The sequence below is a fragment of the Phoenix dactylifera genome, chromosome 4 (assembly GCF_009389715.1).
Source record: "Phoenix dactylifera cultivar Barhee BC4 chromosome 4, palm_55x_up_171113_PBpolish2nd_filt_p, whole genome shotgun sequence".
NCBI classification, from domain to species: domain Eukaryota; kingdom Viridiplantae; phylum Streptophyta; class Magnoliopsida; order Arecales; family Arecaceae; genus Phoenix; species Phoenix dactylifera.
The window spans coordinates 6,983,164-6,996,310 of record NC_052395.1 but is presented as its reverse complement, the minus strand read 5'-3'; the positions used below and the strand labels follow the sequence as shown (position 1 = coordinate 6,996,310).

General features: G+C 36.0%; 1 protein-coding gene across 1 annotated transcript; it reads right to left on the bottom strand.

The window, feature by feature from the left end:
* Positions 1–908: 908 nt before the first annotated feature.
* LOC103723409 (citrate synthase, glyoxysomal) lies at positions 909–8,652 on the bottom strand. Its single transcript, XM_008814315.4, has 13 exons — positions 8,317–8,652; positions 7,663–7,843; positions 7,493–7,578; positions 7,213–7,317; positions 5,820–5,882; positions 5,402–5,511; positions 5,071–5,190; positions 4,922–4,997; positions 4,252–4,325; positions 4,025–4,145; positions 3,129–3,226; positions 2,936–3,059; positions 909–1,384 (listed from the first exon to the last, which is right to left on the bottom strand). The coding sequence occupies exons 1-13, from the start codon at positions 8,581–8,583 to the stop codon at positions 1,253–1,255; spliced, it is 1,557 nt and encodes a 518-aa protein (XP_008812537.1). The 5' UTR covers positions 8,584–8,652; the 3' UTR covers positions 909–1,252.
* Positions 8,653–13,147: the final 4,495 nt, after the last annotated feature.

Genomic DNA, 13,147 nt, shown 5'->3' with positions numbered 1-13,147 from the left:
ATGATGGTAGAGATAATGTCAGCTGTGGGAGTAAGAGATATATTTTTTATTTTTCAGAATAGTAAAATATATTTTTTATTTATTTTTAAAAATATAAAAAAATAAATAAACATAAAAACAAAAACATCAAACAATTTTTTTCTCAATTTTTATAATTTTATTTTTAAAATTAAAAAAAAATAAAAACTACACGGTGTGCAATTTCTCATCAGAGCTCAGGCCACCGTTCGAGCTCAGAAGTGTCGCAATCTTCTTACAAATGACCGAGGTTCCAACTGCAGGAGCTCGTATGCTGTGTGGACCCTTTTACGAGGTTTTACCGTTGTTATCTTTTGAAACGTACAAGAAGGCATTGTTCAAGTTGTTAGGCTGAATCATCAGCTCAAGTGCATGAAAACCTATCCTACACGGTGTGCACTATAAAATTATTTACACCACTATAAGATTGTTTACTCTGATAATCACAATCGCTTATATATTTCTATAACTATGCCTCAAGATCAGTACTTGATAATGAGGCCCACTGGATCGAGTGGCTATGATAGGTAGTGTACACAGCCTCATTGGGCGCAAAGTATAAGATACAATTTCTCGACAACTATAGACCTGCCTGCGTCCAAATCCGTGGGATCTAACACATCCGACCCATTCCCCACGGCAGCCATCGACGAGACTCCGACCAAAAAATTAAAAAGTTGCTTTTTCAAAGAGAACCATACAAATTAAAAGGGCATCACGCAATGCAGTTCATTAATTCTATGACAAGAAAAATACTTAACTGATAGTAATGATCTAAATCTGGTATAAAAATTTTTATTTAAATGCACTGACAATTAGACCCTCGACTTTTGAATGATGTGCTTCTATTGTGAAAAACAGTAGTATGCACAACAAGAAAGCACAATATCAGTCAGTAAATAGTTTATAGATTGTACTGTATGCTTATCAGTCAGTAAATAGTTTATAGATTGTACTATATGCTTTTCATGATTCCGTTTCTTGCTTATTTATTATAGCATCCGAATTATCACATAAATAACAAGAAGCAAGAAAATACTGCATACATCAGCCATTCAGGAAAATGAAAAATAGAAAAGAAAAAAAATAAATAGCTGCAAAAGAACTTGCTTTAGACATCTGATCATGAAAGTTTGCTGAAACAGTCATCTTCAAAGCTTCGGCATCAATCCTGCAATTAAGACACAAGGGCGCAATTGATGCTTAGGAATTTTATCATACACTTTCCTGCGTTCTACACCCCGGACCCTGACAGACGCCTCCTTGTTGCATTTGAAATTGCCAACTGACCAAGCTTGTCAGTCTCAGCTGATAAGGTTCGCTCTTTGGGAGGCATATAATGGCGAAGCCACGCGCCCGTATAGACCTAGAAGATCAGACAGGATAAAGAAAGAAGCAATTACGGACATGTTAAGGGCATAAATTCCAGAAGCAAGTTGATATTTTCCTGGTAGAAATAGCACATGCTTATTGAAAGACTGCATATCAGCCAATGAAAACTAAAAGAAGAGTTTCAGCTCTCATAGCAGCAGCCGAAAATGCTTCAGGAAGAAAAATGGAGGGGCGCCTCTTCCATGCAAAAGATTGATTACGTAAGAATAAACACCTGGTATCCACCTTTACCAGAGAGGACAGATTGGATAGCATCTCACAGCTTTTTAAACTTGCCATTTTTATCAGCTGGCCATTCATGGAAACATAACAGACCCCAATAACAGATTTCTCATATGAAGTAGGATAATGAAAACTCTTGCAATGAACGCCTCAATATATTTGAGGAACGATCAAAAGGGACTACTCATTGCTATCAGAAATCTTGACATGGACACTTCCTGAAGACTGACAGACTACTATGGAGAAGAGCACTGCGAAATAAGATACCAGAAAAAATAGCAATATTTATGGGGTCTATAAGGCAAGACATGTATCTAAAAGAACTTGGAAGGAAAGTTAAGATTCTTACACACCAAAATTTCACTACAAAGAACAGAAAAAAAAACAATCTCTAACTGCCATTAGTGAGGCACAGTATTTGCTAGATTAAGGCTTATTGGTCATGTTTTTGCTTGAGTGCATATTGAATGTACTCATCAGAAAACTGATATCAACATCTGTAAAATGTACTCAGACAAGCTAAGAAAAATACATATTACAACACTAAGAAAAAAAAAATCAGTCAGTGATATCTACAGGAATGCTGATTATTACATATTTGCATATGCCTAGTAGTATTGCTGTGATCACAGAGTTGGAAAGACACTAGAAAATAGAAACCACCAGGTTCACACATAGCTTACTTGTCATAAGTGACAAAGTTTATGGAACAGAGCCTTGAATGAGTCTCCATATTTTTGCCAACATGGTGACCAAAATCCTAAGGACATGCATGTGCAGTCTTGCGTTAACTACTACAAATTATTCAGTTTCTTTCATGTAATCTCTAAGAGAATTCAAAAGATCCCAACAATGCGTGCATCCAGTCCCTCCCTAACACCTGGCATGGCCATCAAAATTGAGTCCATTTGCAAGGACAATCTATTCCCAGGTAATTCTTCTCCTACCTAGTGTTACCAAGAACCATCACCTACATCTTCTCTACCAAATGTCCTAAGCTTTTCAGAGACCACCTTATTCTTCCCCATTACAGATCCACCCCTAATATATTAGACCCACAAAGCCCTTCAAACTCAAAGACCTTAGAATTGAAACCTGCATTCACCCACTATTTTAGTTTTTCCCAATCAACAAAACAAAACTAGAAGAACACAAAAGAAGAAAGAATTCTCAATAGTTTTATAATCTCCACGCCAACAACCATGAACACATGACATTTTCTCACTGTGCTACGAAGGTATACTTTTTGAAGCTTACATCAGGAAAGAGGTTGAGGATCATTTCGATGGATGTTGGAATATACCTGCTGGGGTCTCATAATCTTCGTGTCAGGATCATCAAGTGATTCTCGCCAATGTGCTAAGTATCCAGCCATACGAGGGATTGCAAACAAAACAGGAAAAAACTCCGTCGGAAATCCCATTGCCCTGATTCACAATTAGTTAATTACTAGCAAAATTATCATGAAAAAATGATGCAGATATTTTCAAGCATACCGGTAAATCAAGCCAGAGTAGAAATCAACATTAGGATATAGTCTTCTCTTAACAAAGTATTCATCTGATAATGCAGCTTTCTCCAATGCAACAGCTACCTGAAAAGAGCGCATGATAGCAAAATGAACTCTCGATGGTACTATTATAGGATACTATATGTACCAAAGCTGTAGAAAAGGTCCTTGTAAGAATGAGCATTCAGTCAAAAAATGGCCATTGGCTTTGTCTGTAGTTAAGGTCCACATGTTCGAACCAACATCGGCAAGTCCATATGCCAATTTGGGGATCTGAGTACAAAAATAAACTCAGATTTCTTTAGAGGTAATTTTTGAAAAAGATAAAAAGGAAAAAAATCTAGTGGTTCCTACACAGAGAGAAGACCATGAGCAAGTTTAGTTTATCCAAAATTTGCATGTGCCAACAGAGAACTTAAATTCTAGGTCACACACTCATGCTTAAAGCCCAAAAAAAACGAATGTTCTTTTTTTTAAAAAAAAGAAGAAGAAGAAGAAGAAGAAGATATCATGCAGCTCAGACTCGCACATTGACTCCCATACATCCACTTGTCACTACCACTTGTTTTGTGCACACCATTTAGCTGATTATCAGTACCTACTGACTTCAATCTTGCACCTCCTCTACCAAAAAGATAATTGCTTGCAACATTATCAGACACCAAAACAAGTATACTTGGTGCTTAAAGCCAGGCAAGCTTAAGCAACCATAATATTGAGAGCATAATAACAACGAAAATATGTCATATCTGACAATAAGCACAGATACTTACGCTAGGACAGCCACAACCCAGGCATATGTAACACAACCTTATCGGTAAAATCTCACTATATAAAGTCATAGAAATATATATTTTCATGTAGAGGAGATAAAAAAAAAACCTCAATGAGAGGATCCCGTCCAACAATTGAGAAGACCTCCTCCGCCAACTTGCGGATAACTTTAGCACGAGGATCATAGTTTTTGTATACACGATGGCCAAAACCTGACATTTTTCGCTTCCTATGTACAACCATGTTTTGGAAAATTCAATGAAAAATAATAAGAATCCATAGGCAGCTAACGACTGTTGTTTGGGTAATCATGAAACTGCAAAAGCATAACATACCTGCTTTTCACACCTTCGATAAACTCTGGAATATTCTCGACTGTTCCAATCTCATTCAACATCTTAAGGACAGCCTGCAGTTAACAAATCAAACCAATGTATTAATGGCAGACAAATGAACATCGTCACACAGAATTTACAGGTCCACAGATGCAGGCAATTTCCCAGATTGGTTCTGAAAACAACGTGATCCAAACTCCAACCTTCAAGTTAGATGATACTGATAAACTGGACCGTTCAGACTAAACTACTGGGCCCAATATGGTAGCTAATAACAGATTTTATACTTCAAAATAGAAAATGTAGCCAAGATATAAACCTGAGAGGATCCTTTGATATATTACATTCTTCCACTGTGCCAGAAAGCTTTATGCGATATTATCAACATTTATGATTGATAAAATTTTCCACTTCAGCCAAAAAGACCAGCCAGTTGAATAAGTTTTGACCAGAGCAGACTCATTTAACAAATATAATGTTCTATTATCCTTTCAAAACACAAAATTTAATTTGTGTGGTACAATCCTCTTGCCAAAATTAACTCAAATAAAGTTGGGTTTCCCAGAGAATGGGTCATTTCAAATCATGCACTTCTCACTCATCTCCAGGTTTGATTAAATAAAAATCATGTGGACTATAAGCTCACAGGATATGGAGTTCTATGCCTCACCTCATTTGCCCCACCATGCAGAGGGCCATACAATGCTCCGACAGCACCAGCAATAGCAGTATAGACATCTACACCACTGTGAATGTCACACCCGAAATGAGCGACAACATTTGAGTATCTGGGTTAAAGTTCTAGATCAGGTTGCGAACCTTGATGCAAGATGCCTTGCAGCAGCTGTAGAGCAGTTCATTTCATGTTCCGCATGCAGTATAAATAGAATGTCAAGTGCTCGAGCAAGTCGAGGATTTGGTTTGTAAGACCTATTACCCCTGCATTTCCAAGAAATATAATGAGGGGACCAAGCTTTCAAGAGTAGCAAGATTATTTTCTTACTCAAGCTTGAATGCATAAGCATCCGCCATGTCTAGCAATTCTTTCCCCCTATCATTTAGGTGCTTCAATTATCTTCAAACGAAATTTATACATGCATGAACATCTGAACAAGTACTGCAAAGAAGACATGGTAGCATGAACACTTACAAAGAGTCCAACATATACAAAAAGTTCTCTGAATAAGAAAGGTTGTTCGAAGGAAGCACTGGAGGCCTTCCAGCTATTCTCAAATAGGCTGCTGCTGCAATAGTGGGTGCCTGTAGATATAAAATATACAAAATCAATGGGTGAGAGATTACAAAATCAATGGTTTCTATAAAAAATGGTAGATACCAAGCACATCCTTAACTTTAAAATTCAAGCCTTATTCCATTTATACTGGTCAGGCAAAACCTTAACCCAGAAGATACAATGATGCAAACATGGAACTATCCAGCTTTACTGGACCTAGAATTTGGATTTCATAAGCGTGCATATAACTTAAACATATAAACAGAAATACTGATTGAAATGGCCACCCACAAAAAAATTGCAAGCCAGAAAAGGGAAAGAACACAGGACACACCTTTCCCAGTATCCGCACTATCTGCTTGTCTCTTACTTGCTTTGACTGATAAAGACTTTGGCCCTACATGAACAAAAGAATACATACATTCAGGATTCTTCACACAGATGCCATATGAGTTTAACATGCATGCTTAATTGATCACTAATGAGATGCTGCATATTGTAAATTAGAAGAAGAACAAGAAGAAGAAGACAAAGATCAAAAGATGTCCGATGAGTTTTGATAGATCAAGGGATGTCTGGAGATTCAGATGGTGGTTTCAAAAGAAACGGAATGGGTGACAATACATAAGAGTGAATAAGATGCAATACATCTGGGTAGCCAAGAAGCACAAACATCTATAAGGAGACTTTTTAGAAATAATAACAACAAGCAAAAGACCTATATAATTAAATTATGAAGAATTTAGTGCTAATTTACAAGGAGCAATGTAAAGAAAATCCAGCTACATGTTCAGGAAAGAAACACTGAAATTTACTTGCATAGATTCTTTTTTTTTCTTAAAAAAAAAAAAGTGGCTGGATAAGGACTTTAAAAAAAAAAAAAACCATTTAACTTAACATGGTCAATTGATGTCACCCTCTCAGAAGTCCTTGCAGCTTCATAGGTGCTGGTTTGAGTAATTAGCACAATGTGATCAGCTAGTATCTGGTACCTATATCTGCTGGAACCACATGCGCTATGGATACCACATTACAGCTAACCAAAACCAATACATGTCCGATGCATGATAAAGAAGAAACAAAAGATATTTTGTTGCATAACATGCTTCTCTTAATATTATCATTTTTAGCAGATTTTTATGTTAGCTCTCCACCTATCTACCTATTTTCTATGAAATATATATATCCCACTCTTCATCTCTTAGATATGTAGTATACAATTTTCATATCTTAAATAACTAAGTGATGAATAGAACTAGGTTTCTCATCTTGTGGAACTTTGGCTTCATGTGGAGGGTGGTTACACCTAGTGCATGAAGCAGAGGTATGAAACACGAGGAATTCAAAGTCTATAAGAAGTCAAGATACAACTAAATCGAGCATGGCTACATCAATTTAAGCATATCCTTTTAGATCCTGTTAATTGTAAATATATGACTGTTCATCTATGTCACAGTGTGGTCTGCCGGACAAAAACTTCCTTCCATAATTCTTTTTAATTTTTGGGAACACTTATTGCAGGAACTCTCCTCAATGTATGTTTCCAATCCTCACTCACTGCTCTTTCTTTTTTATCAATATAATACACACACACTGTACCTTTTTTCCAACAAGAACTTAACCTACATGAAATACCAAATTTAAATGTTCAGTGTGTCTAAGCAATTGAAGTAAAAAAGTGGCTGTTGCATCTCAAACTACGTCACTTGTTAAATATTTATACTCACTCTGAGAGCAGGATTGGCATCTGGGTGGAACACAGAGAGTGCACTCATTGCACTGACGAGTACACCCATTGGGTGCGCATCATGAGGCATTGATTGTATAATGTCCTGCAAAAGAGAAAAATCAGTGACTAAGCTATTAGTAACTATAGAAGTATATATAAAAATCATTTTATTCATAAAATGTAAACCTCATTTTCATCATAAAAACTAATTTGTGGTTACTGGCATTAGTACTCCAGAACAGTGATGGGAACATAAATTCAAGCACTAAGGGACTTACCAAAAGACCATGAGGAGCAGCAGAATGCTGAGAAATTGCAAACTCCCAGTCTGCCAATTGGCTCTTAGAAGGCAAATTCCCATACACTGAAAAGCAAGCAAGTTCGGAACTTAGACCATATAGATGAACTAACTGATTCAAATAAACTTGTTAGTAGGTAGGACACTCACTTAAGAGATAGGCCACCTCGACAAATGTGCTGCTCTCAGCTAGCTCCTCGATTGGGTAACCTCTGTACCGAAGAATCCCCTCATCTCCATCAATATAACAGATGGACGAACGGACTGGAGCCGTATTAAGGTAGCCTGGATCGTATAGTTTAAGCCCCTTGTCTTGTTTTCCGGTTGCTATCTGTCATAACCCGCAATGAAAACTAACATCAGCCAAAGCAACTTTGCATGCCAGGTAAATACAAAACAGAAAGCAACCATGGTCAAAATTCGTGCATGTGATTTCAATGACCATAAAAATTTCTGGAATCTAAACAAACCATCACAGCCACCAACCACTCTGTGACAATAAATAAAAATATATTACTGTTCCAACAACCACAGAAGCTACAACGACTAAAATAAGTCAATGGTGGATAAATTTTCATTTACGTTTCGTTTATTTCATTTGCGTGTTGTTTACCAAAAGGCGATTTTTTAACTAAATATCACGAAATTTAAGAATAGATGTATGACACAAGTCAAGAATTTTATTTTCTTCAGCCAGATGAATCTAGTTAATTTAACCCAAAAAATCAAAAAAAAAACTCTCAAATAGGCATCCAGAGGCCGAAAAAAAAGTTAAGACGACCTTGGGTGGGGAAATTTTCGTACCTTTTTGAGATCGGTGGCTTTGACGGTCCCTTCCTCGGAGATCTTGAGCTCGTATTTTTTCCCGGTTCTTCCGTCAACAACTGTCAAGGAGCCGCCGAGGTTCCCCGGAGGGAGAACGATCTCCTGCCGGGAGGCGGGGGATGTCTCGAGGATCGGCGGGAGATCACCGGAGGAGGAGGCGGGGGAGGTCGCGGCGGCGGCTAAATGGGCGGAGAGGACGGCGAGCCGGCTACGGGCAAGAGTCGCCGGATCGAAGCTCCGTTCCATCGTCTTCTTCGAGAGATATGATCGAATAGCGAGACCTGGGAAAAAGGTTGGGGAGGGAGATGAAGAAAGGACTGGGTTGAATCGGAGCCATGGAAACCAGTTTATAGCCCAGGGGCTGCAAATGGATCGGATTCGGGTCTCCATGCATGACCCGATCCAGTCCCAACCCGATTAGACCCGATCTAGCCCTTTTTGAAACACAAGGATTGGGATGGGTTCAAGAATCGGACCGATCTAAAATCTGTGCTGCATCTGGGTCTTGCATTTTTAATCCCAACCCCACCCAATCTGCCTCATGTGGATCTAATTTGGGTTAATAAAAAATAGACCCGATTCAACACAAATCCGATCCAATCAAAATCCAATCCTATTCAACCCATAAACTCATATAATACAAATCTTCTTCTCCCATATTCTAAATAACTTTTTCAATTTATTAAATAAACTCTCATTTAAAATAATATCTCTCTTTTTATCTCAATAATCACAACTTCTCTCATCTATTTTCACTTAATTATATTAAAATATTTATATTTTATTATTTATTTTGATGAATTCTTATTTATAATACTCTCAAATTTATTTATATATAAATATATATTAAAAATCATAGATTGTAAACCTAAGAATAATTAATTACTTGGATGAAAATAAAATTCTTGAATGAAAATTCAATTTAGTTGGCTCTTTTTATTTTTTTAAAAAAAATCATAATTTTATATTTAATTATCAACTATTATATTTTAGTTATAAACTAAAAATTAAATGTTTGACTTGAAGTACAAATCGGATCCAACCTAGTTCCAACCCGAGTATGAACATTTCATGTTGGGTTTGGATCGTCCTTAACCCCAACTAGACCCAAATGACCCATTGGATCAAAAATCTTTTCTATGGACCCAACTGAACCAACTTGATCAGCTAATGGATTAAATTCATGTTTGGAATCGAAGATCGCATTCAAGCATGCCCTAGCCAATCTTACCCACTTGCAACCCTACTTACAGGTCTTTGGTTAGATATTTACTTTATACAAAATCCACTCATTATTTGGCTACTAGGATGTTGATTCCTAGATGAAACTTGATTGAATCTCTAGTTCCTAATTATCTATTATAGGTATTATCATCTTTAATTGTGTCGATCAAAAACCAAATACAAGCAAAACTATTAAAGCTCGGCTCAACTTTTTTTTTACAAAAAAAAGGAGCTGACTCAAGCCCAAGTAGAGCTTCGAAACTCCACTTCGAGCTCAGCACATGTATTCTCAAGCCAGCACGATGTCAGCTTGTTGAAGCTCAAAATTTGATGCCAATCTCAAGATCGTGCAACCTATGTTTCACTTAAGAATTACGACTCCTACACCTTCTCCCTGTTCTCCTCCACACCCTCTTCGACAACAGATTGCCCATGGTCATAAAAAACCATACCAAATTTTAATAAATTTTAGGAAACTGAGACTAAACTTAACCCTAGTTTATCTGTTCATATTGTGTCTCTTGATGTTGAGAAAGTTAGCCATGAAATAGGTGGAGGTGGCGCTTGGGGAGAGCTATACTCGTAGGAAAGTTGACGAGCTCCAAGATCTCCCAACTAGGATGTTCTTAATAATCTTAACCTGTACTCAGTCCATTTATCTAGGTAGGTATGTTCTTAACACTTACAAATGCCTTCAAGTACACTTTGTTGGGTGTCAATTTTATAATATATAAATCCATGACCTTCTTTAAATAACAAAGAGGAACTAACCACCCGTGAAGTAGGTTCTGTATTGTTTGTCGATAACCTAGACAGTATTGAAAATTATTGAGTCATGTTTTCTTTCCAAGGGGTGGCAGTTTGATTGGGTTGGGTTGGTTCAAACCTACTCGGATACATCATACATCCTCAATTACATTAGTATGCAAGAATATCCTGAGATATTTAACCAAGTGGACAACCATATCATCTACAAAATGCACCTAATTAGTGTTAAACAGTAACAGCAGAAACAATGAAGAAAGAAAACAAAGCGACTTTGAGGTGCGTCTAAGACACTTTTTTTAAGGTGATATTTGCCCCCACTCAAAGAGTTTGCTACTGGATTATTGGCAAATCACCTCCATGATATAATAAAGTCACAAATCCGCAGATAGCAATTCTGAAGATTTTATGTAGAACTCTCACCAAACCGTATATTAAAACTGAGAGCCTTAAAAGACAATAAAATTATGACTTTATCCTTAAGCCTATACTTCTATTTATTGAGTTTGAATAGTTGTAAATAACTGCCTTTTCTAACCCTAATATTTCTGAAGAGGTGTTTGATTTAAATTTAAATAGGTGGTTATCTATTTGCAGTTGTAACCGTATAAAGTTATAACTACTTTGAGGACTTTTGATCCAATATAACTTACTCACTATATTATTGTACACCTAACCATTCAAACCTATAAATTAAATTACCATCATATTACCATCTATATAATATTTCTAACAATCCCCTACTTAGATTGTAATATAGAGGCTCTTAGTCTTAATATTGATATAATTATGCATAGAAGAAGGTATCTTTCGATTTAAACCTTCAATTAGTGTAGATACTTCAAAGTTCTAATTAAGTCAATGGTGGCCTAAAGCTTAAATCAAAACTTATTCATGTTAGAGCCAAAAATATTCCACACATAATTCTATCCAGTTACAATGAGTAGTTCACCAATCATAATATACATATAGCCATAACTCCATCCTAGACTTCATGAACATTTCCAAAAGTAAACCCAAACTCCATCCTAGACTTCATGAACATTTCCACTTCTTATGTTCATATAGGTGAGATTCCATCGGTGTCCCACTTTGAAAATATTCTTGAATCTCATTAAGAGTTTAAACTCATCCAAACTAGTGTAACAGGCAACATTGAACATCTTAAAATGAGTTTCAGTAAAAATAAAATTTCTCAGTGTTGTATCCATCACTTATCAGTAATTTGTTGTTACCCTTTAAATCTTAGACTTGCTTTAGGTTGGGTTCCCATTACTGGTGATTTATTTATTTTAAATAAAAAAAAGGTTTCAAACCCATTCCACTAGATATACTTTTAACCAAGTCTCTTGAGAGTCCTTTCATCAAAGGATCTGCTAAATTATTACTTGATCTAACATACACAATTGTGATAATTCCATCTCGTATTAATTGTCTTGCATATTCATATCTCAAGCTAATATGTCTAGACTTTCCATTATAAACTTTATTATATGTTCGAGACGTAGTTGCTTCACCATCACAGTGTAAAAAAATAGATGGCATCGGTTGTGGCCACAAGTCTATATCTAGTAACATATTTTTTAGCCATTCTGCTTCTTTACATGCTACAGCCAATACTACAAATGTAGATTCCATGGTGGAGTGTGAAATGATTGTTTGCTTCTTTGAAGCCCATGAAATGGCTCCTCCACCAAGAGTAAAAATCCAGCCATAAGTTTATTTATTGTCACTTGCACTAGTGATCCAACTAACATCACTATATCCTTCTAGTACTGTTGGAAAGTTATTAAAGTACAATCCAATACCAATAGTTCGTTTAAGATATCCAAAAACTCTACTGATAGCTTTCCAATGATCTATGCCAGGATTGTTGGTATATCTAGAAAGTTTGCAAATTGTAAATACTATATCTAGCCTAGTGCAATGCATTGTATACATCAAACTACCAATTACACTAGCATATTCTAGTTGGGCAACTGATCTGCCTAAATTTTCAGTCAATTTGAAAGAAGAATCATATGGGGTACTTGCTTCTTTAATTCCTAGATGCTGAATTTAAGAAGCATTTTTTCAATATAATGAGATTGGCTTAAAGCATAACCCCCACTATGTTTCTTAACTTTGACTCCTAAAATAGTATCTACTTCATTAAGATCTTTCATCTTAAAATTTGAAGTTAGATACTTCTTAATTTTAGACACACCTATCAAGTTGGTCCCAAATATAAGCATATCATCTACATAAATGCAAATAATTACACCATATTCTTTTGTAAATTTAGAATAAATACATTTATCAGCACTATTATGTTTAAAACCATGAGATAAAATCACAGAATCAAACTTTCCATGCCATTATTTTGGTGCTTGCTTTAATCCATATAGTGACTTAATTAGTTTGCAAACTTTTTTTCATTTTCTGGCATAACAAACCCTTCAGGTTGTTTCATATATACCTCTTCATCAAAATTACCATTTAAGAAGGCTGTTTTGACATCCATTTGATGAACATAAAGATTATATATAGAAGCTAGTGCCAAAGTACTCTAATAGATATTATTCTTGCCACATATGCATATGTATCAAAATAATTTATACCTTTCTTTTGTTTGAAACCTTTGGTTACTAACCTAGCTCTGAAAGTTTATAAAGATCCATCTGTGTTGTATTTCCTTCTAATACCCACTTACATCCATTAGGTTTAGATCCTGGAGGCAAATCAACTAATACCCAAGTATTATTAGATAATATTGAGTCCATTTCATTATTATTGCCTCCCTCCAAAAACCTGCATCTCTTGAATCCATGGCTTCACTAAA

Coding starts and splice junctions, on each gene's coding strand:
- LOC103723409 (XM_008814315.4), bottom strand. CDS start 8,583: ATGGAACGGAGCTTCGATCCGGCGACTCTTGCCCGTAGCCGGCTCGCC. Junction 7,318..7,492: donor CTGCTCCTCATGGTCTTTTG/GTAAGTCCCTTA, acceptor TCTCTTTTGCAG/GACATTATACAATCAATGCC. Junction 5,512..5,819: donor TAGTGCGGATACTGGGAAAG/GTGTGTCCTGTG, acceptor TTATATCTACAG/GCACCCACTATTGCAGCAGC.